General features: G+C 35.4%; 1 protein-coding gene and 1 long non-coding RNA gene across 2 annotated transcripts in view; one reads left to right on the top strand and one right to left on the bottom strand.

Moving 5' to 3' along the window:
* Positions 1-25,334, bottom strand: part of USH2A (usherin) — a 901,466-nt gene that overhangs the window by 205,466 nt on the left and 670,666 nt on the right. Inside the window, exons 48-51 of the mRNA XM_081491700.1 lie at positions 24,511-24,679; positions 16,032-16,253; positions 4,771-4,994; positions 426-630 (exon numbers count right to left, since the gene is read on the bottom strand). Coding sequence (XP_081347826.1) covers positions 426-630; positions 4,771-4,994; positions 16,032-16,253; positions 24,511-24,679 — 820 coding nt within the window. The remainder of the gene's footprint in view (positions 1-425; positions 631-4,770; positions 4,995-16,031; positions 16,254-24,510; positions 24,680-25,334) is intronic.
* LOC145506638 (uncharacterized) lies at positions 9,163-16,648 on the top strand. The gene is made up of 4 exons (XR_014054096.1): positions 9,163-9,313; positions 12,152-12,300; positions 12,787-12,925; positions 15,994-16,648. It is a non-coding gene; the product is annotated as an uncharacterized LOC145506638 (long non-coding RNA).

Raw genomic sequence — 25,334 nt, 5'->3', positions numbered from 1 at the left:
TGAACAAACATGTTTCTGCCTCTTTTCTGCTTGCAAGAATAACATTAACAACGTTCGCTCATGGCATTTGTTGAAAGCCTGCATTCAAACTTTTGAGAAAATTAGGCTCATTTAAAATTAACTGTGTATACCATAAAAGGTCACAAAACTAATTTATCCCTCTGTTCTTTATTCTCTATGGGCTTACTTAAAAATAACATACATCCCTGTTTGAAGTTAGACTTAAAAATTTTTTAAACTACTAACTTTGAACAGTTCCAGATTGTACCTTTAATTACCTGGTAACTAGCTGGCTCCTAAGTATGATGGAATTAAATGATACGAGGTGAAGGAAGGAGATGAGGTCAAAGGGAAATAAATCTGCATTTTCAACAGCCTGTCACTCTCCTTTCTAAGCCATAGGCAGGTGGCTCCCTCTCTGTTACCTGTGAAGGAGAGTGTGTTTACACTTCCTGTATGAACAGTCTCTTCAGCAGATGAACATATTTCTTCCATCGATTCCTTCCTGATGGAATTGTGAGATCCTCTTATCACAGTACAAACATGGCTGGTAAAGTTGAAGTCGCACCTGCCGCAGTGTGCTGTGGCTTCCAGGGATGTCGGGCAGAGGGTTCTGCATGCTTTCATTTCCTAAGTCAGGTGGTAGAGGTGGGGAGAGTGGGGGCAGGGGGGAGGAGATTTAAAACTTTCATTTAGACATGGGTGGGCTAGGTTTCTACAACCCTCGAATGAAATTTTCTTCTGCTTAGTTCATGAGTGACTATCTCAAAATTCTTAAAAAAGAAATAAAAGCAGTCTGTATACTAGAAAGAGAAGTTACTTTGAAATGATGCAGATTTAGACTCATAATCCAGTTTTGCAACTTATTAGTGCTGTGACCTTGAACAAGTCTCTTATACTTTCAAAGCCTCAGCTTCTTCCATGAAAGAATGGAAGTTCAATTTACTATATGGATTTGTGCATGACTCTAATGACAGAATGTAAATGCCTTACACTTAGTAGATACACTATAAATAATAATAGTAGTCATTATTTTATTATTGTTACTTTGACACTTTCCTGATGGAATTTTAGAGAAAAAATAAAATAAAGAATGTGAAATTTGAGAATCTGTGCTTTGTGCGCTCTTGGGAAAGTTGGACCAATGAGAAGTATTATGCATCCAAGTTTTATAAAATTTAAATATTTCAACTGTCATTATAATCATTATTATTTATATGTATAAACTTTTTATCTGGTGTAGCTCTGGGGGTTTTGTAGTTATTGATAAGTACAAGTAGGCTTTAATCTCAGGAAAAGAATTACTTCATCATCTGAAATTACAGGAGATAGAAATAAGGCAATATTTCTACAAAGCAAAATTCTACTTCATTTTCCTTTTATATAGGTAGAATAACTTATTTAAAATCATTCTTGCTATTTAAAAGTGGTCTACAAAAACACTCTCCGACATAAATCACAGCAGGATCCTCCATGACCCACCTCCCAGAATATTGGAAATAAAAGCAAAAATAAACAAATGGGACCTAATTAAAATTAAAAGCTTTTGCACAACAAAGGAAACTATAAGCAAGGTGAAAAGACAGCCTTAAGAATGGGAGAAAATAATAGCAAACAAAGCAACAGACAAACAGTTAATCTCAAAAATATACAAGCAACTCCTGCAGCTGAATTCCAGAAAAATAAACGACCCAATCAAAAAATGGGCCAAAGAACTAAATAGACATTTCTCCAAAGAAGACATACAGATGGCTAACAAACACATGAAAAGATGCTCTACATCACTCATTATTAGAGAAATGCAAATCAAACCACAATGAGGTACCATTTCACGCCCGTCAGAATGGCTGCTATCCAAAAGTCTACAAGCAATACATGCTGGAGAGGGTGTGGAGAAAAGGGAACCCTCTTATACTGTTGGTGGGAATGCAAACTAGTACAGCCACTATGGAGAACAGTGTGGAGATTCCTTAAAAAACTGGGAATAGAACTGCCATATGACCCAGCAATCCCCCTGCTGGGCATACACACAGAGGAAACCAGAATTGAAAGAGACGCATGTACCCCAGTGTTCATCGCAGCACTGTTTACAATAGCCAGGACATGGAAGCAACCTAGATGTCCATCAGCAGACGAATGGATAAGGAAGCTGTGGTACATATACACAATGGAATATTACTCAGCCATTAAAAAGAATACATTTGAATCAGTTCTATTGAGATGGATGAAACTGGAGCCCATTATACAGAGTGAAGTAAGCCAGAAAGAAAAACACCAATACAGTATACTAATGCATATATATGGAATTTGAAAGATGGTAACGATAACCCTATATGCGAGACAGAATAAGAGACACAGATGCATAGAACAGTCTTATGGACTCTGAGGGAGAAGGTGAGGGTGGGACGTTCTGAGAGAATAGCATTGAAACATGTATATTATCATATGTGAAACAGAACACCATTCCAGGTTCAATGCATGAGACAAATGCTCAGGGCCGGGGCAATGGGATGACCCAGAGGGATGGGATGGGGAGGGAGGTGGGAGGGGGGTTGAGGATGGGGAACACATGTAAACCCATGGCTGATTCATTTCAATGAATGGCAAAAACCACTACAATATTGTAAAGTAATTAGCCCTCAACTAAAATGAATAAATTTATAAAAAAAAAAGTGATCTACATTTAATCTCTCTATTACCTAAAAAAAGTTAATTTTCCCAAAGATTGGCAAAATAAAGCTGCTTCAGAAAAATATAGTTGGATTTCCACTTAAATATGGTGAATTGAACACATGCATTTATCTTCAGTCCATTTTTGCCCCTTCTCCCTAGGAACACTAGATTTTCCAGTCTGCCTACAAGAGGAGGAGTCACATGACCAGAAATGTCTGTGTAATGGTGTTCAGAAGAAATGCTTTCTGCATCCAGGGAAGACCCAATATGTAGTCATCCACACTTTCCCTTTTCTCACAAAATGGAAAGGACTTGAGTTCCTGAGATGTTGCATGGAGGAGAGCTTCTGAAATCACACTGGACTAACCTGTGAAAAGTTTAAAAAAATTCCTTCTGTTGACCCACTCCATACATGAGGACATCTGTTTTTATCTTGGCATTGTTCGATGTGTTGTAGAAAAAACATAATTTAGTGCTTTGAATGCTTCCTTAGTAACAATAACAAAACCCTAAAGTATAAAGTGGCATTGGCTTCAGGTTAAGCAAGTGGTGGCAAAGAAATTCATAGTGAGTTTTGGGAAGCTGAGAAGCTCTGTTATGCTATGGCTAAATGTTTGGCAATACTCGGCCCTGGGATGACTGTCAAAGCAAGCAAGGTACTCCTGAGTTCACTGCTCTGGGCAAGAGAGCATAGGCTAGCACATGAGCCTGTGTAGTGGTTATGGCTGCAATTGGCAAAGTATTAAAAAAATGAGAGAAACTTAGAAAATAATTTGTGAAGCTTAAAAATAAAAGAGAAGGGGTTCCTTGGAAGATATAAGCCAGAGTGGGAAAACACTGGCCTGGAATAAACTTAAACTTTAGAAACATAATGTTGGTTATATTTCTTTCATAGAACTGGCTAACTAAAGTTTTGTTCAAATCGGACCAATTTTTTAAATTTACTTATTTTTAATTGGAAGATAATTGCTTTACAACGATGTGTTGGTTTCTGCTATACATCAACGTGAATCAGCCATAGTATGCATATGTACCCTCCCTTTGAGCTTCCCTCCCACCTCCCACCCCTCTAGGTTGTCATAGAACACCAGATTTGAGTTCCCTGAGTCATACAGCAAATTCCCACTGACTATCTTTTTTACAAATGGTAATGTATATGTTTCAAAGTTACTGTCTTAATTCAATTTGTCCCACCCTCTCCTTCCCCAACTGTGTCCACAAGTCTATTCTCTATGAAATTAGATTGACTTTTAAAAAATTTTGTAGACAAAAAACCTCACTATTTTTGTTGAGCATTTTGTATGATTATTCACGTCTATGAAGTAGCTATTCTCTTCAACAGTATTATGTGTTAGTATTCATTGCTGCAAAGTGCTTGCCAGGGCCCTAAAACTCTCAAGGCTTACGGTCCATTCCATGTCCATGATGTTCACACAAAGATTGTATAATTACTTCTGTCATCAAGATCTCTTCCATTGTCTTTGATCAAAGCAGCCGTTTTTAGCCATCTCCTAATGACAAATAAATATTCCTAGTCCTTTCCTTAAAATGGTGGGTTTCTGGAGTCTGGGGTCAAGTTTAATGCTAACAAATAAGGCATGGCTGCATCTCAACGGAAAGACATAAATGATGCGCCCATAGGCTTATTCATTTTTGTGGTTGGCTAGCTTTTGCTCAACTTGCACTAACTCTGGGAATATGATATAAACACAACTAAGTGAATCTGCTGGACCTGAAGTCTCCATTAAAAGAAAGTGAAGTCCTATGGTTGGGGGACTAGAGGGAAGAAGCCAAATTTCTTTTCATCTCCATCCACAACACCATGCCCGCTCTTTCAGCATCTCAGACTTTCTGTCTGCACTAATCTGAAGTGCTGGTAAAGCTTCCTGAGAACAGCTAATCATTATTAATTCCTTTAGAATTCATTGCAATAACATCAATCATAGCGAACTCATTTGGTATTAATATGGATGTAATGTGAAAATGAATAATGCACACAGGAGTTTTTATATTCCCATTTTAGAAAAATAGTTATGAACAATGTATTTCTCTTTCCATTGTCAAATCAGTGCCTCTGAGAGGTTTTCTATCAATTACCTTCATCATCATTCCAGTTGAAATCTTGTCAGAGCAAACATATTTCAAAGGATTATATCCAACTCCATTACAGCATTCCTGGCTCTTTGGAATAAGTTCAGTCTCACAGCATTTTACTGGCACTGGGTCATTCTTTTTAACATGTGCTTTAGACTCTCCACTGGAAGCTGAGCAGCATATGGTATCTGACATATTCACATAATCCAGCCCACAACAGAACATCCCTGCAACAATAAAATGTTATACATGAATATGAAATAAAAAAAAGAGAAGAAAACTGAGGCTGCTCTAAAGTTTGGTATAAAAATGTCAGACGCAGGCTGAAATGGTACAATAGCTCAGGTAGCATTTCCCTAGCAAGGTGATTTAAATGTACAATGAGGGGTCCTTCTGACCAAGAGCACTAGACACTAATTAGGTAAAGAACACACAGGAGGAAGTGTACTAAAAATCATTCAGCAGGGGGCCAAACTTCTCTGAAGCTCCATAAAAAAAATGATCTGATTTCTGTCATGAGAATTACCTGCCCATTTTGTGATGATAACATCTTGTTATGGAAGAAGTGGTAGTTAAACCACAGAAACTCGGAAGAAATCTCTAGAAATTCACAAGGGAGAAGAAGTCACCCAAGTACTCTGGGATAAGAGGCTAGACAGTGGAGAGGGAGCACCATCCTAGAACAGGAGACATTGCCTAAGCATCTTGTAAGTTTCTGCCTGCCTTTGTCCAAGATACAGATAGATGCTCCTTGTGAATCCAGCAGCAACTGTAGCCATCCTTGGATCGTAAAAGAGATTTGTGTTCAAAACCAGTTGATTGTGCTCACTAATCAGGTAAGCCAGTTGGCCAGAATTTTTTGAGCTGCAAATAGATCCATTGCTAGATGTGGGTAAGAGGTGCAAGATAGTGGCAGAAAGACCTTGTGGGGACAATCATTGACCCCCACTTCTCAATGAAAGACAAGTGTACCTGAAATACCAAAGAGTCTCCTTTTTCCCACCCAATTCAGTGTAACTTCCTGTGTTCACATCATTTAGATCTTGCCATAGAAGAGACACAGCAAAAATATAGACATAAAAGGCTGAATAAGCAAACAATGCTCTAGAGTCAGATTAAACTAGAAATTAAGGTACCTATAGCCCATGTCACCAGGCTATCATAGTAGAATTTATATCCAGTTACGCAGCAGTGCAATGTGATGAATGATTTATTTTAATTATAATTTTGTTTATATATTATTAGTCCTAACTGATAACATAAACAGATTCAACTTCAAAGTGTCCTGGGTCCTAAATTGTTTAATCTGGTCCTGTACAAATACCTACACTATTAAATATCCCCCTAATAATAGACAAATGAATTTTAAGTACTTTTTAGATTATATAAAAAAATGATCACTGAAAGTAGACACTGACTTGACACATGCTTTAAGAAAGATGTTTGTCCACTCATGGCTCCAAAGGCCCCTCTCATTGTTCTTTCAACTTTGAAAAAAAAGCTCAATATTAAAACATTTTAAGTTTTGATTAATGATATACATTGATCATAACTGCATTTCATCACCATGTTTAAAGGTGATACATGTCCAAAGTAATTGGTTTAAAAAGTAAACTGTGTTTTTTTGGTACTTTACTATTAATTTTAGTTGTTTTTAACATGTCCAGGGAAAGTTCCTTCAGAAAAATACACACAGCGGGGCTATCATTGTAGTCTGAGTCTTGATTACGATGGGTAAAATTCATGTACACACGCACAAAAATCCACAGCTTCAAGTTTTGTATTGTTTGTGTGTGTTTTTTCTGCTGCCTTCTGATCAGACATTTAAATACAACCTTGGATTCTTTGCTGTCATTTTTTTTCTTTAGCGCTTTTCTTAAAATAATTCATGTTTCTATTTTAAAGAGCAATCAAAATCTGAAAACCGGCCCTTTAGGGAGCAGAATACATTCTCTGCCTCCACTCCCAAATTACTTTATGGTTCCACCATGCTTTAAGTATAAAATCAAAATGCAGACATTGACCTAATTCCAAACTCCTAATCAGTCATCTGATCGCTCTGAGGGACTTTTGACAGGTCAACTAAAATTTTGATAATGAACTGTTTTTACACAAGAAAAAAAAAAAAAAGATGCGTTCTTTCACAAAGAGCTTCATCTTTGTTTCACTGAATTAAAATTTTCAGCCAAGATTTCACTCACATAACAAGAAGTGACTCCCTTTCTAGTTTCTTTGGTAAACCATTACTTCTTTAATTATTATCAACCTTGTTCCAGTGTGATAAATTGCTAATTACTTAATACCCTAATCAGCGTTCATTCTTTGCACAGATAAACTGTGACAGTGCCATTAATTTAAATAGTAATTTCACTTAATGGCCAGAACGGCACACCAGATTTTTATGCAGCATTTTCTGAAGACTGCATCCATCACTGCAATATTCTGACATAAAGATGTCTGACGTGCACTAACTCACTTAGGGAGAGCAGATGTTGCCGAGCAGAGCTTGGTAGTAATTCCCATAGTGCATCACTTCAGCATGAATGAGCTGCAAATTCAGAGACAGACAATCTTCTGAAACTGCATTGCAATAACTTTTGACCCTACCTAATTTATCACATGGAGCACTTGACTTTTGAACTTTGACACAGAGAAGGCGCAGTTTTAAATATGCCCAAAGAAAAACAAAATGGGTCATGTATTATTGATGGATTGATCTATACTTCCAGAGGCTCTTCATCAAATTTGTACAAATGTGGAGATACTCTTTGAACAAGATGCAGATATTACTAAAGGGGCAGAGTATGCATTGAACTATTAGATATTTCTCTTTGAGATCAACCTATATTGGTTTTCCAAACAGCATATATATCCAATACATGCTTCCACTGTATTGGATACAACTGAAAATGGTGAAGGAAATAATTTTTTTACTCATAATATTATCAATACTTCCAGTATGTTACCAACACTTATATTGTCCATGGCTGAAAGGAGAGCATTTACAAACATCTAATCCTGATTAGTTTCTAAATCATTAATTCTATAAAACAAGTGCTCCATTAAAAAAAAAAAGCCCAAGAATTAGCATGCTTTTGAGATAAAAATAATATAGTCATAAAAAATAGAGTCTAGAATATGACAAATCATTGTGGAACTCTGGCATTGACCATGGAGACCACATTTTAAGCCATGGGATTATATTTCAGGTTTAGAAGAATATTAAAAAAAAAAGAAGAAGTCTTGTGATTAGTCATTCTAAGGACAAACATGAAGTTGATGGCAGAACATGAAAGAAAAGAAATGCATCTTTTCTTTACCAGCAGATGGCTCTATAACTACCCCCACAAAACTGAGACAAGGTAGGGTGAAAACATTTCCCAAATCATTGCAGTGTATTTCATACTGTTTATACATTACACTTTTCAAAAGTTCATTATGTCATATGGAAATCATCCTGGGAACTCTTCTTTCAATACAAGTTTTACACAATGGATTTCTGTAACGTATTTTCCTCTTTGCAAAGTCCCCAAATCCCACCTATGTAACAGGATTAGCCATTCATTTTATAGCTGTCCCAGTCAAGGATATGGGAACTCAGAACCTTATTCTAGAAGAGTTTCAACCCAGAGTTTCATACCCAAGACTTCATGGACAACACGGATAATAGAACTAAAACAATCTGTTCCAAAGTTATGTCATCATCAGTTCTTCTTGGCTAACAGAAAATCTTGTCCTGTCTGCATGTCAGAGAGGCTTTAATTTTCATCTTTTAATATGAAGGGTTATAATCAAGTCAAACCCAAGACTGATGGCACACATGATAAAACCATATAAGCAAACACTACGAATAAAAAGAGTAATAAAGAGGTTGAAAATATAGTCAAAGAAAATGGTTAAGAATACATATCCACCGAAATGACGAGCATGACTTTCATCCCGAGGTACCTGTATAACACTCCTACACAACTCATCTGCCCAGAGAGAGCACTAAAAACATAAACGCTACCCCAGCACTTCTGTTCCAACAGCATCTGTTAATTCACTCCATTTATAAAATACATATTGACAAAGACAACTGAACTGGGACCAGGGAGATTTGATTTGGTGTGAGAAAGTCAATTCAATGTGATTTTGTTAAAGGGCTCCTGCAGGCAAATAAAAGAGTTTAAGTAATAAAGTACATAAAGAGATGTTTTATGAGCCAGCCCGGTCTTGTGGCAGGCACACAATGCCAGGCAGGGAGAGAGGCCAGGCTTAGGAACAATATTATGAGATCCAAACCCTCATGCAGCAGGTATGGTGTTGCTAGGTTGAGGAGAGAAAGGGCCATATGGATATTCTGGAAGGTCATTGAGGTCATAATCATTAGGGGCGACAGGAGGGAGCGGCAACAGAGAGAGGAAAAAAGACATGTGGAACGTGTCTATTTTCAGTGAAACCTGCAGGGAGGTCAAGAGACTAAAAAGAGATTTTTTTTCTTCCTTTTTAAAAGGCTCATTTCTTCAGTCCACCATGATTACTAGAGTTGGCGGAACTGTCGAAGGTCAGGAGGAACTGTGGAGTTAATTTTGAGTCACAGGAATTGAGGAATGTCACAGTTTGCTTAAGAAATATTTGGATAGTATGGGTATCTTATTGAAATTTGGGGATTCTGAAGTTTGGGCCCATGAATGAACTTCAAGGGCATGTGAAATGGCAGGCAAATTTTTGTGTGTATCCTACATATTACTATTTGAAGTGAGGGTATGCCACTTTCAAAAGACTCTACCAGGAGCGTACAACATTCAAAAGATTCAGAACCCTTTTCCTAGTGGACAGTCTATGCTTAGGAAAGGTACTTTTGGCAAGAGTGTTTTAACAGACTCATATTTCCTTTCGTTTTTGGCAATAGTGTTTTAAGAGACTTATCTTTCTGTCTCCTTCACATCCATTCTGCCACCCAAATCTGATTTATCTCAAATCACAGTTATTATTATCTCATCAACTCTTCCCTGAGTACCAAACAAGGTTCAAATCCTTTTGGCTCTTCAGGTTTATCCCCCTCTATTTGCTTACATGCTGTGTCTACCGCCAATAAACCCAACTGCTCACCCCTACCTAGACATGCTTTACAGGCTGCTAATTTCACACTTCAGCTCAGGCTGTGCCCTCTAGCTGAAACATCCTTCTTCCATCCATGCATCTCAAAATCCCACTCCTTGTTGTGGTTCTGATCCAGTGGTTTAGCTTTCTCCATCACCTTGGATGGAGTAATCACTCAATTTTAAGACTATGCTTATATATTCATCTTTCTCATATGTCTATGTTTAACCATACAGGCACTTTTCTCTTTGATTAGATTGCAAGTCCGCAAGGATAAAAATAGAATCTTAGCCATTTTATACCCACAAAACACTGAGAATATTTTGAATATACTCATAATACAATACACATTTATTGAATGAGGGAATATGGCAATTGACTAAAAATAAAAACAACAGAAGAACAACAATGTTAAAATGAGACAGTGTTGCTGTTTTAAAACTCTGACTCATTACGGTATTGGGAGGGGCAACACTTTTGCATCCCCACTTCTCTGCAACAATGGTTCTGTCTTTAATGGATCTGTTTTCAGCTAATTCATCCAAAGGAATAAGAGTTACTTAACTGATTATTCACAGTACAGGATAACTAACTAATGGCCATGATTTTCTAGTAGAGTAAGCCTTAAAGCATTGGTTCTTAAAGTTTGGTGTCAGGACCCCTTTATAAATCAGGATTACAAATCGCTTTTGTTTATGTGGGTTATATTTGTTGATATTTACTAGATTAGAGCCTAATACTGAAATGTTTGAAATAGGTATTCATTAATTCACCTAAAATAATAATAAATACATAACATGTTAATATAAATATTTTTGAAAAATAAATGCATTTCCAAACTGAGAAAAATTAGCAAGAAGAATGACATTGTTTTACATTTTTGCAAGTCTCTTTAACATCTGGCTTAACAGAACTACCTGAATTCTCCTGTTTGTTGATTCAACTGTTGCAATATCATGGAAGCAACCTAAATGTCCATCAACAGATGAATGGATAAAGATGACATGGCATATATATACACAATGGAATGCTCTTCAGTCATAAAAAAAGAATGAAACTGTGTCATTTGCAGTAACATGGGTGGACTTGGAGGTTATTATACTAAGTGAAATAAATCAGACGGAGAAAGACAAACACAGTATGTTATCATTTATATGTGGAATCAACAAACTAGTGAATGTATAACAAGAAAGAAGCAGACTTACAGATACAGAACAAATAAGTGGTTACCAGTGGGGAGATGGAAGGGATAAGAGGTAAAGTAAGGGTAGGGGATTAAGAGATACAAGGTACTATGTATAAAAATAAGCAACAAGGATACATTTTACATCATAGGGAATATAGTCAATATTTTATAATAACTATAAATAGAATGAAAGTGAAAGTGTTAGTTGCTCATTCATGTTCAACTCTTTGGGACCCCATGGACTGTAGTCTGCCAGGCTCCTCTTCTGTTTATGAAATTCTCCAGGCAAGAATACTGTCGTAGGTAGCCATTCCCTTCTCCAAGGCATCCTCCCAACCCAGGGATCAAACCCAGGTCTCCTGCATTGCAGGCAGATTCTTCACTAATTCTTTACTGTCTCAGGCAGCACCAGGGAAGTCCATAATTAGAATACAACCTTTAAAAATTGTGAATCACTATATTGTACACATATAACATACAATATTGTACATCAACTATACTTCAATTAAGAAAACCAGAAAACTCTTCAGCAGTATTACACATCATGTAATCTCTGGACAACTCCACTGTATAGTATGAGAGAATGAAGGTGAATAGGTTAGTATGTAATAATAGTTTAGTATTATTGTGAAAATAGTTTTGATCTCATCTTCAGAATTCCCTGGGCCATACTTTAAAAGTTGCTGCTTAAGGGCGTAGCACGTATTCACAGCACGTTTTCTTCTAACTTTGGCACATGTGTGGCATGCAGTCAATCTCTCTCTTTTGTTCTGGTCATCCCCAAAATATTTGTAACTTGGTAGTTACTGGGCCTGCTCATCTGTTCTGATAAACATTGATATGGTTTGGGTTGGAGAGTATCCAATGCTTGTTCAGTTATCAGAATGCTCATAAAGGTTAAGAGCTTAACTATAGGGATGGAGTTAGCAACACTTCTTAGTCACAGTGGCAGGAGATTCACAGGCGAATCTCCCAGCCTCCCTTGCATTTAGGTATCTATAGATAGCTGAGTTTCAATAAACTGTTAATAAAAGTATCTGCTATTCCTAGGTCTAGCCAATAAAAAAAATTCCACATCTGTTATTTTATACTCTTTCCTTCTTATGATTGCAGGAATGGATACAATTCCCAGGTAATTTGAGACTCTACCTGTTGAAAACAACAGCACTTTCAAAGTCAGAATGATTGTGGGAAAGAGAGGTACCTGGATGACAACATTCACATCACAGTCCTATCATATGGGAAAGAAATGAACCTCCATGGTATTTGAACCTTTATAAATTTTGAGATTCATTTACAATAACGATGAGTGATACCTGAAGTAATACAGCCACTGACTTGATGTGTGATTTGGAAAAAGTTTTTAACTTCCATTAGAAGTACTTCTGTTTCTTCATCTGTAAAATGGAGATAATAATAGTACCTATCTCATAGGGTTTGCTCTAAGGATGAAACATGTCAATGTATACGAAGCACATAGAACTCAGCTTGGCAAACAGTGAAAATGGAATGTTGCCTGCTTTTTCATATTGTAATATTTTTAAGTCTTTATTGAACCTATTACAATATTTCTTTGGTTTTTTTTTTTATGTTTTGGTTTTTTTGGCCATGAGGCATGTGGGATCTTAGTTCCTCTGCCCAGGGATTGAACTGCTGCTCCCTGTACTAGATGTCAAAGTCTTAACCACTGGGCCACCAGGGAAATTCTTGCTATAATTTGTCTCCTGCTCTTTGTGTACATCTTTTAGCCAGTAAACAGTACCTTGGAGTTCCTTGGATTGCAAGGAGATCAACAGTCAATCCTAAAGGAAATCAACCCTGAATATTCATTGGAAGGACTGATACTGAAGCTGAAGCTCTAATACTCTGGCCACCTGATGTGAAGAGGTGACTCATTAGAAAAGATCCTGATGCTGGGAAAGATTGAAGGGAGGAGGAGAAGGAGATGACAGAGGACAAAATGGTTAGATAGCATCACCGACTCAATGGACATGAGTTTGAGTAAACTCCAGGAGAAGGTGATGGACAGGGAAGCCTGGTGTGCTACAGTCCATGGGGTCGCAAAGAGTTAGACACAACTGAGAAACTGAATAACAACAAGGAGACACAGGGCTGGATTTCTTGACTGGCTATATTTCTTGACTATATTTAGAATACTAGTCTTTTACATCTACTATCCATGGAGGAAATTTCTGAAATGACTGTGCGTCTACATTGGACACTTGCGTATGTATTATCTGATTTAATATAACATTCAATTTTGAAGAAGATCTTGGGAGGTTGGTTTTTCCTCTTTGTTTTTGTTTGTTTTTCCTGGCAAAGACAAGTTTCTGGTTAGCTTATAGGACAGATCCAGAGGTAATCCTTGAATTCATCAGGTCAATGAAAACATCATAATTGAAATTTAATTCTGTTGTGTATAGAACAACTATTCACTTTTACTATTTTCTGGACAGTTGATGGAAACCAACATAGTGATATATGACTATCAGCCAACTTGACAGCATATATATTAAAATCCTCTAGATATATGCCACTGGTTTGGATTTTAAAAATGCCTAAGATGGATACAATTGTGGATCCAGAGAGGATCTACAGTTTCACAGGATAGTAAGTGCCTTGAAAATACCCTTGATGCCTATTCAAAGATAAAACTAAGTAACTAGAAATCAGCTGTTTTTTTTTTGGGTTCAAAGAAGGAGATTAGTCTTTCCCACATTGGCAGGATTGAAATTTAATTATGGAAAATTAAATTAAATTAAATTTATTTTTAATTTAAAATTTATTTTAATTAAATTTAGCATTTCTTATTTATATAAAGGCTACCAAAATACTGAGAGTCTATATTCTTATTAACGGACAAGATTTTGGTACAGCCAGGATCGATACTTTCAATAATTTTGATTAACTTCATTATCGAAGAGCTCCTCTTAATAGTTTACATCAGAACTTTACAGAAAAGAGAATGTATACAAGAACATGCTATTTAACAATAAAACTATAATAATTTAAATAATTGTTACTTGTATTATGGATAATTCTTTGATGTTTTTTGAAAAGAGAAGAAATTATAGAAAGATAGTGGAGAGTTCATAGTTCATCTCCATCAAGATACTATGATACTATGATGTCCCAGAATCTTAACTTGGAGGGGCTAGAGTTCGAACACATACTAGTTGTAGGGGTAGATTTACCTTAAAGCTCAGGAAACTTGATCTTCAAGGTCCTTTGCTTGCAAGAGCCCCTTCCAAGGCAATCATGGTTATACATTTTTATGAAATTTGCAAATGTATGATATATAACTACAATTTGTTTTGGCCACTATCTCTTGCCCTTTAAACTTGCCCTGTTATATGTGTCCTCATATTGATTAAGATTAGGGTAGCCATGGACCTTTCTGAACTCAAACCAAGGGGAAGTTGAGTCTAGGCAATATTTAGTTTGGGTTCAGTAGCTAAATTTATATGATTTCAGTCACTTTCTTTAAAAAGTTGTCAAGGCTTAAATATGTCATTTTAACCACAATTTGGAAAGATAAGAAATGTGAGAAATCACAAACTTTTAATTTGTATGCATGTAAAGGAAAGGTTTAAAGAAAGATCAGATAGAAAAATTAATATAATATGAGACAAAAGCTATAAAAATGAACAACGGAATCAACTGAAATATTCTGACATCAAGAAGAAAACTGTAACAAGATAAATTTCAAATCATACCCAAAGTAGGAAACTATTAAAAGAAAATGATGGATCTAGGATTGAAGCAATGCATACGAAATTTGATTACTTTGATCATACAAATTATAAACAGAAATAACTCATATTGGAAAAATCTAAACTTCTTACTCATTTGTAGATAAAACAATGGCATCTATGACAAAATACAACTTATAAATTTAGTCATACAGTAAGGATATCCATGAAAACTGGTAATGATGCTGTCAAGTCAACAAATAGCTATGACAAGTCACTGCAAATCACCTTAAGACAAAAAAAGTTAAAATGTCCTAAGACCTTAAAAAACCCTTGGTAGGTATTTCTCCAAATTTGACAATAATAAAGCATTTCTACAAAATTATAATGATGAGGTGTGAGGGTTAAAGTCACTTTTATAAACAAAATCATTAAAAAATATTTTGATCAACTATGTAACAGAAAATAAAGAATTATCTTTCTATTCTTTCTAGATAATTATCTTTCTATTCTCTCTAGATAATTATAATACAAAGCCATTTTTATATGAAAAGGTGACCAAGGGTGTAAGTTAAACATGTCAGGGGAAAAAAATAGAGAGAGATGCCAGAAGTTATAGAATTAAAATTATAATTCTTATAATTTATTTTTCCCTTAGAAATATTTACTTTTATATTTTGTTTTGTCTTCATTTGTTTTCTTAAGGACCATTGCCCCAATTTTATACCTTTCAGGTGCTCCCAAATCTAGATCTGACTATATGTGTAATCTTGTGCAAATGTCTAATCTCTGTGCCTCAGTTTCCTCATTTAAAAACATGAATAATAATAGTAACCATTTTGTGAAGATTAATTGAGGTAATAATGTATAAAACACTGGGCATGTTACCTCCTAGGTAGTAAGTACTCAATGATAATGATTGCTATTAATGTTAATTTAATAGCTATAGCAAAAAGGGAGTAAAAGCATTTGTACAAAACATCATCAATAATAATTTGTATCTTATCAGTATTGCTGTGAATTATTCTCTTGGTATGGAACCAATGCATTCATGTGTTTGTTTGCTTTTTGGTGGACATGACACTTCTCAAGAAGAAAGAGTTTTGGTCTGTTTTTTATCACACGCACATAAAAATGTGAAATTACATTTTTCTTTATTAGACAGTGTGTAGTTAGTTGTTGCATCAGATGTAATTAAAATAAACTTTCATTACTTATATGTTTTATATCTAAGGTAAATCTGTCAACTTCTCTGCTTCACAGATTCTCCATTTACTGAAAAGTAGACAAGGCTCCCTTACCTGGAAGGCGACTGTATACCACACCCTCTTCCTCTCCCCCACAGCACTCGAAATCTTTGCTCACAATCTGTCCACCACAGCACTGCTGGCCATGGCCATCATGGAGCCTCCCAGCACAGCAAATCTGCTTTCCTGAGGTGGAGTACGGCATTCTGCCACAGCAGGAGTTGCCTAGGCCAGCGGAAACCCGATTGTGCTGTTCATCTGGACAACATACTTCACCTGTCAATTTAGGACAATAACCATCATTGCATGAGTTAAAAAAATATGCTTTGACTCACAACTAAATGTTATCACAACGATCTTGCAGATGCCAACCAGTGGACAGGATATTGTCATACCGGAGATACAAAATCTCAATACAACTTCAAAATTTTTACATTAAGGTGTATGAACATTTTTGCACTGCAGGTGTATAAATATGTTTCAATTTTGCACTGATGGTGATAAACATGTATAAACAAACATGCTGAAGGTGTATAAACATGACATATACATATGCCATCTTAGAAGCAAGGCTATGTTGCATATTTTCTCTCTGACTGCTACTACATGAGCACATGAAGTTCTGGTGACATGGATTAAGTGGCATTATAAAAAAGATCTGTGTACAAATACTCTTCTATCTATTTAGTATAATTTTTTTTTGGAAAGTGGGATGTATTCAGAAAACAATTCTTGATAAACTCATATTACTTTTGATTACAATTTACAATTTACTTAATCAAACTATATTTATTTAATCAAATAAAATATTTCCAGTGAAAAAGTTAATTAAGTGAGAAGAGGTAAAAATACTATATTCAAGTCTGCATATTAGTATTTTGCTGAGCTATGGTGAACACTGAATTTCACTGATATAGTTACATATACATTTACCCTTCACATGATATTCTGGGAAACCTGAGATAAGAATAAAATAATCTTTTGCCTAGTGATGAAAGGGTTCAAATATTCTAAATATCAGTAGTCTGCTTTCTTTCTTTTTTTTTTTTTTTTTGTATGAAGCATTGTCTAAAAGATAGAAAAACTCTAAAGACAGAAAAAAAATTCAAATGGATTTTCTGAAGGATATCTTAGAAAAGACTAATAAGAAATTGGAAGATCTGAAAATCAAACTTCATCTTCCTTTTGTATCTCATGACCAATTCTGGGTTGACCTCCCTCCTAACCTTGATCTTCTCTCCCTTTTGCCGTACTAATTTTCTCCTTCCCACATCTTCAACAGACCCTTTTCTCTTTCCTCCACTGCCTCTTCTTAAATATATCTTTATCCCTGGACACTATCCCTTCATTAAATCTTATAAGGTATGTGAATATGATGGCCAACCTGGCAGGTTTTACAGATTTAAATCAAAGTCCAGAAAAGATTTGCATAATCTAGTTAATAACTTGCCAAACCTTCTTAAGAAAAGGCACAAGATCCGTGAAGAATTAAGGATTGCCTCAGGAATTCATAGTCCTCGACTCCCTGCTTTCTGTCAGTTAGCTCATCTTCTTATGAAGCTAGGATATGGCAAAACTTGGTTAGTAAAAGCAAGATGAACTGCTAACCAAAATGATATTTAAAATATGGGACGATATTTAACCATGGGCAGATATATAAAGAGCACAAAAATAGGACAAGAACCCTTAGCAGTTATCACTGAGGTCTTTCTTGTCCAAAATTTATTGGTCATAAACACATCCCACTAGATGAAATGAACAAATACTAGAAGCATGTAATCTACCAAGACTAAATCATGAAGAAATAGAAAATCTGAATAGACTGATAGCTAGTAACAGGATTGAATCACTAAGCAAAATCTCCCAGTAAAGAAAAATCCTGGACTAGATGGCTTCACTGGAGAATTCTCTCAAACATTCTTTCTTTCTTTCTTTCTTTCAGTAGCACATTAAAAGGATTATACAACATAACCAAGTGGGATTTATTCTTGAAATGCAAGGATAATTCAACATACAAAAATCACTCACTGTAATACACCACATTAGTGAAATGAAAGAAGGAAAACACATGGCCATCTCACTTGTACAGAAAAAGCATTTTGACAAAATTCAAAACTTTTCTATTAGAAAAACATTTAAAAAACCAGAAGCAGAAGAGAATACCTCAACACAATAAAAAGCATATGAGAAAACCCTACAATTAATGTTATACTCAAGAAATCACTTCTTCTAAGATCAGGAAGATGACAAGGATTTGATTTTCACCATTTCAATTCAACATAATATTTAAAGGATAACCAGAGCAATTTGGCAAGAAAAAGAAATAAAAGGCATCTATACTGAAATGGAAGAAGTAAAATTTATCTCTGTTCACAGACAATGTAATTTCATGGGTAGAAAACCCTAAAGATTTCACACTCAAAACCCAATCTGAACTAATAAGAGAATTCCGTAGAGTTTCAGGATATAAAGTCAACATACAAAATATATATTATAAAAATAAAAATGAAAAATTTGTAAAGGAAATTTAAAAAACAATTTCATTTACAATAATATAAAAGCACCTAAGAATAAGCTTAATCAAGGAGGTAAAGGAAATGTACAGTGAAAACTACAAACTGTGGCTAAAAGAAATTAGGATTAAATTGGATATTCCACATTCAAGGATTAGAAGAGCTAATATTGTTAATATGTTAATATTATACAAAGTGATCTGATTCAATGCAATCCCTATTAAAATCCCAATAATACTTCTTGCAGAAATAGAAAAATCAACCTTAATATTCAAATGGAGTCTCCAGGTACCTCAGATAGCCAAACAATCTTAAAAAAGAACAAAATTGGCAATCTCACATTGCTTGATTTCAAACCTTACAGTAAAGCTACAGTAGTCAAAATGATGTGATCCTAATACAAAGACAGACATATAAACCAATGGAACCAAATAGAGAGCACAGAAATAAAACCTTGTATATATAATCAAATGATTTCCCAAAAGGATGTCAAGACCATTCACTGGGGGAAAGGACCCTCTTTTCAACAAATGTCAGTGGAAAAACTAGACATCCAAATGAAAAGAATGAAGCTGAACCCATATCTTATACCATATACAAAAATTAAATAAAAATGGGCCCAAGGCCTAAATGTAAAAGCTAAAACTATACATTTTTAAAGAGAAAACATAGGAGCAAAGTTTAATGACATTGGCTTTGGCAATAATTTCTTGGATATGACACCAAAAGCACAGGCAATAACAAGAAAATAGATCATTTAGACTTCATCAAAATTAAAAAGTGTTAGGCATGCAAAGATACTACCAACTGATTAAAACTGTGACCCATAGGAGAAAGTAATTGTAAATCATATATTTAATAAGGTGTCAATATCCAGAATACACAAAGAACTTCTACAACTCAACAGCAAAAACACAATCCAATTAAAATATGGGCAAAGAATACATATGGGCTTCCCTGGTGTCTCAGATGGTAAAGAATCTGCCTGCAATGTGAGAGACCTTGGTTCAATCCCTGGGTTGGGAAGATCCCTTGGAGGAGGGCATGGCAACACACCCACTCCAGTATTCTTGCCTGGAGAATTCCCATGGACAGAGGAGCCTGGCAGGCTACAGTCCATGGGGTTGCAAAGAGTCAGACACGACTGAGCAATTAAGCACACGCATACACAAAGGATACATGTAGACATTTCTCTAAAGAAGATATATATATATATAACCAATAAGCACAAATAAGTTCAATATTATGCATTATTAGGGAAAAGTGTATCAAAATCACAATGAGATACTATTTCACACCCAGTTATGGTTACTATAAAAACAAAACAAAAACAGAAAAAAACAAGTGTTAGCAAGAAAATGGGGAAATTGGAACCCTGTGCATTGATGTTGAGAATGCAAAATGGTGCAGCTGCTATGGAAAACACTACAGCAGTAGCAGTTCCTCAAAAAATTAAACATAGAGTTACCATATAATATAGGAATTCCATTTTTGGGTATATAGCCAAAAAATTGAAAGCAAGGACTTGAATAGATAGTTGTACAGCAATGTTTACAACAGCCTTTTTCACAACAGTCAAGACATGTAAACAGCTCAAATGTCCATCCTCAGATGAACAGATAAACCAAATGTTGTAAATACATACAGTGGAATATTATTCAACCTGAAATAGGAAGGAAATTCTGACATGTGCTACAACATGGATGAACCTTGAAAACATTAAGTGAAATAAGCCAGTCACAAAAGGACCAATATTATATGATTCTACTTATATGAAGTACCTAGGGAAAAGGAGAAAGGATTTATTGCGAAGAGTGAAGTAACTATATTTGTTATGCTTTTCTAGGTGAGAGGTTTCTCCTCTCTGGTCTGCAATGTAGTTCCCATTTCTTAAATCTTTATAGCTAGAGAATGTGCAGTGTCCCTTGTTGGCAGACTTTCTTTACCATAATGTGTCACATGGTCCAGGGGCACCATCAGTTAATTAAACATCAGTTAGGACAATGGTGGGCTTAGAAGAACAGAGTATATACTTATATTGGGAAAACCAATCCTTTAAAAAAAAAATCCATTTCTGAGTATAACAAATATCAATTAGATATTTCAGTCATATTTTCCTGAATCCCCAGAATGCTATTCAGTTACTGACAGAAGAAAAGGCTTCATAAAAAGAGGTGTGGATTATATCAATGAGAAGCAAAACTGATTTTTTCCCCTCAAGAAAGGGCTATTAGACATAAGATACAAGGATCAGTCACCTTCTCATTAACCTCTCAAAATGAATCTATTTCACGACAGTCTTGAAAATGTTTTCTCTTTAAAAGCTACCGTGCAGTCTTAACAGTTAATTGTTATTCTTATCAAAGAATGACCCACATTAACATTTAGCTTGAGGTCATTAGCATATTTATAAAAAAAGGGGAGTGGAAAGTGCATTCTTTTCTCTGCTGCTCTTTGTTTTGGGGTTCTGTGGAGGAAAGTTGTGAGAAAAAATTAAGTCAAAATTATTCACCAAAAGGAGGTAAATATTATTCACCAATATTTCAGACTTGTCTAGAAATATCAAAATGCCTAGATCTGTCTCAGTCTTGAACTGGAAGACTACTGAGTGGATTTTAATTATATTGAAATATAAGATAGTTTGGGGCTTCCTTGGTGGCTCAACAGTAAAGAATCCTCCTCCAATGCAGGAGATGTGGGTTCGACCCCTGGGTGGGGAAGATCCTCTGGAGAAGGAAATGGCAACCCACTCCAATATTCTTTCCTGGGAAATCCCATGGACAGAGAAGCCTGGTAAGTTACAGTCCACAGGGTCGCAAAGAGCAAAACACAACTTAGTGACTAAAACCACCAAACAATAAGATGGTTTGGGATCAACATGTTTTTCTTTCATGATGTAAACATTGTTAAACCAGGTAATAAAGACCACTGGCTGGAGACTGAGGTCACAATATAATATCTTCAATTAGGTACATTGAGGTTAGTGACTGGAGCAAAACATTCTCTTTGATTATCCCATAAGATTGCATTTCTTCTCTTTGATATCAAAGTAGGCATCCTAATCCTCTGAAAAATTAACCACTTAAAAGATCCAAATGTGGCCAATACTCAACAGAAAGTCTTGTATAATATCAATAAATGACCTTTGAGCTTCCAGGACTTATTTAATTTTTGGACCTTCTTTGGGGAAAAAAAGTTGAATTTGATTTGGAAATAGAATAAAAGTAAATTGCTTTCTTAGTTCAAGATCTGACAATTTGTGTTAGGATTGAGAAAGATGATGGGCAAATCTCCTAGGTGTCTATAATTTTGACAAATGTAACCAAGTGATTTTCAACAATTTTAAGGCAAAGTGGATATTTTTCAGAGTTGGGACAATTCTTTGCAAATCACAACTTATTAAAAATTTTAATGTGACTTGGAGATGAAAATGCAATTAGAGAAAAGCCTAATATGACCTATTGATCTGAAGAATGGGAAGGATGGGATAGCAGAAAATTTTCATCTCACATCTGTTATAATTTTCAAGGCAATTTTTTTTTTTTTGCAAAGGAGAAAAGATGTGAAATATAGTTGAAAATTCCCAAAGTGCAAATTATTTTAAGAGAGTAAAGCATTTGACAGTTTATGATTGGTTGCCTAACACTATGGCTTGTAGTATAACAAAGACTTTGATCCTTAGTTACATCACTATTGTGTTTTCTTACTTGGAAAATCCAGTTGATTAAGAGTTCCTTAATTATGAAAGTATTTTTTTGCATAATAATTATAAAAAAATAGTATTTTTAAGAAGAATTATGAAAGCATCTTTGTGGAAGAATCATAAATAATAGTACTGTAATAAAGGAAGTTTTTCAAAATTAATTAATCTATGTGAATCTGGGCATGTTATTGATTCTTTTTGAACCTCTTTCTATGTTTGGAAACTTTAGATAAAATACCAGTGTCGTATAGTTGTGAAAAATATATATGGTATCATATCATGATTAAAATCTTGAATACAGAGCCTGCCAGATGCTTGTTGTTTCATAAATATTTTATAAATGTCAATTGTTGTCTTTATTTTCCGTTATAGTCATTGGACCCTTTTGTGTAGTTGAATTTGGAAAATGGCTTATTCAGTCAGCTGATAAGATAGAAGGAAAATAAGGTGTGGAGGGAAAAATTCCTGATTGCTAATCTTTACTAATCCCACCTTGCCCTGCCAGGTGTAGAGTAATGAGGGGTATTGACAATGGGCTAGCCTCAGATAAATGGAATTTGTGATAACCATTCACCTAAGAACAATGCCATTCCAATCCAAAAGAAAGATAATGCCAAAGAATGTTCAAACTACCACACAATTGCACTCATCTCACATGCAAGCAAAGCAATGCTAAAAATTCTCCAAGCTAGGCTTCAACATTACATGACCCAAGAACTTCCAGATGTTCAAGTTGGATTTGAAAAGGCAGAGGAACCATAAATCAAATTGGCAATATATGTGGGATCATAGAAAAAGCAAGAGGATTACAGAAAACCTCTACTTCTGCTTCATTGACTGCATTAAAGCCTTTGACTGTGTGGATCACAACAATCTGTGCAAAAGTGTTAAAGAGATGGGAATACCGGACAGCCTTATCTGCCTCCTGAGAAACCTGTATGCAGGTCAAGAAGCAACAGTTAGAACCAGACATGAAATAACAGACTGGTTCAAAATTGAGAAAGGAGTACATCAAGGCTGTATATTGCCACCCTGCTTATTTAACTTCTATGCAGAGAACATCATGCAAAATGCCATGCTGAATGAATCACAAGCTGGAATCAAGGTTGCAAGGAGAAATATCAATAACCTTAGATATCCAGGTGACACCACCCTTATGGCAGAAAGCAAAGAGGAACTAAAGAGCCTCTTGATGAAAGTGAAAGAGGACAGAGAAAAAACTGGCTTAAAACTCAATATTCAAAAAATGAAGATCATGGCATCAAGTTCCATCACTCCATGGCAAATAGAAGTGGGAAACAATAGAAACAGTGAGAGACTTTATTTTCTTGGGCTCCAAAATCACTGCAGATGTCAACTTCAGCCATGAAATAAGAAGACACTTTCTCCTTGGAAGAAAAGCTATGACCAACCTAGATAGCATATTAAAAAGCAGAGACATTACTTCGCTGACGAAGGACTGTTTAGTCAAAGCTATGGTTTTTCCAGTAGTCATGTATGGATGTGAGAGTTGGACCATAAAGTAGGCTGAGCACCGAATTGATGCTTTTGGACTGTGGTGTTGGAGAAGACTCTTGAGAGTACCTTGGGCTGCAAGGAGATCAAACCAGTCAATTCTAAAGGAAATCAATCCTGAATATTCGTTAGAAGGACTGATTTTGAAGCTGAAACTCCAATAGTTTGGCCACCTCATGCAAAGTGCCAACTCATTGGAAAAGACTCTGATGCTGGGAAAGATTGAAGGCAGGAGGAGAAGGGGATGACAGAGGACAAAATGGGTTGATGGCATCACTGATTCAATGGACATGAGTTTGAGCAAGCTCTGAGAGATGGTGAAGGACAGGGAAGCCTGGCAAGGTGCTGTCCATGGGGTCACAAAGAGTCAGACATGACTGAGCGACTGAACAGCAACAATAAGGAACAACGTGTGCACCGTTCAGAATAGAAATGGAGAAAATGGAGAACAGTTTCATGGAGTGATATACCAAGAAATTCAGTTTATGATGAAGTACTCAGCCATGTGAATAAAGTCACAAAAAAGGCAGTTATCCAGCTCTCCAGATATATTTCTTTATGTAGTACATATATCGAGTCCCTTGTATTTCCTCTCTGGTTTGTGCTTTTTCTTGCTTCTATTTAAAGAAAGCTGAAACAAGAAATGATATTTAAAACCAAACATTGGCTATATGTTAGTGGCTAATGTTAGCTATGTATTTTTTTTGGTGGGGAAGTGCTTAAAACAATTCACTGACATAAGTCATGTGTTTGCTTTATCTGGTTCCCAAGATTACTGAGTACACCTGGAAATGATCCTCACCTGGTAGAATTCTAACATAATACCCTGAGCAACACTGATGATTTGGTTGTGTCTCTCGTATGCGGCCACCACAACAAACTCCAGTTGAGTTCAAAACAAATGCTATGTACTTGTCTTCACAACAGGCATGTCCAGGCCGAGGGTCATAGAGAGCTCCATTACAACAAACCTGAAATTTGAGAATCAGGTGTAAAAGAAATAGTTTTATTAAGAGTATTATATTACCATATCTAATGTGATACTGTTATTATGTAATAAGGCCTTGACCTTAGATCAAATGTAGCATATTTCTGATAAAAATTCAAAGGTTTAAAAAATACATATTCTGAATATCATTCAAATTCTATCATTGCAATTCAATACAATGTAGTTTCTGTTAGCCTTCGACCATGCTTTGTGCTCTATTATAATATGCTATAAATATGAATTATCTTTTGAATGTCGGTGCTTCCAATGTGAAGATGATTTTGAGTTGCAAATGAACAATTTCTTTCATATATATGTTTTTATTTTAATGATTGTTAAACAGCACCACATCTATGGAAACCTGTCCCTTATTGATCTTTTTTTTTAATACCTTGCATTTTCCTTATACTAATTTATATGATCACTTATTGGTGAACCCAATCTTCAGACAAGGCAATCTCAACAGTGTCCAACATTATATATATAAAATGTATGTATATATGTGTATTTATGTATGTATGTATATATAATGTGTATACATATATGTATGTATACGTATATACATATATGTATGTATACATATATACATGTATCTATATAAAAGGAAATTTATATGGAAATTAATTTTGAAAAGCCCT

The sequence above is a fragment of the Giraffa tippelskirchi genome, chromosome 5, assembly GCF_054371585.1.
Source record: "Giraffa tippelskirchi isolate mGirTip1 chromosome 5, T2T-mGirTip1v1.2.pri, whole genome shotgun sequence".
Lineage (NCBI taxonomy): Eukaryota > Metazoa > Chordata > Mammalia > Artiodactyla > Giraffidae > Giraffa > Giraffa tippelskirchi.
This window is presented reverse-complemented; position numbering and strand designations above follow the sequence as displayed.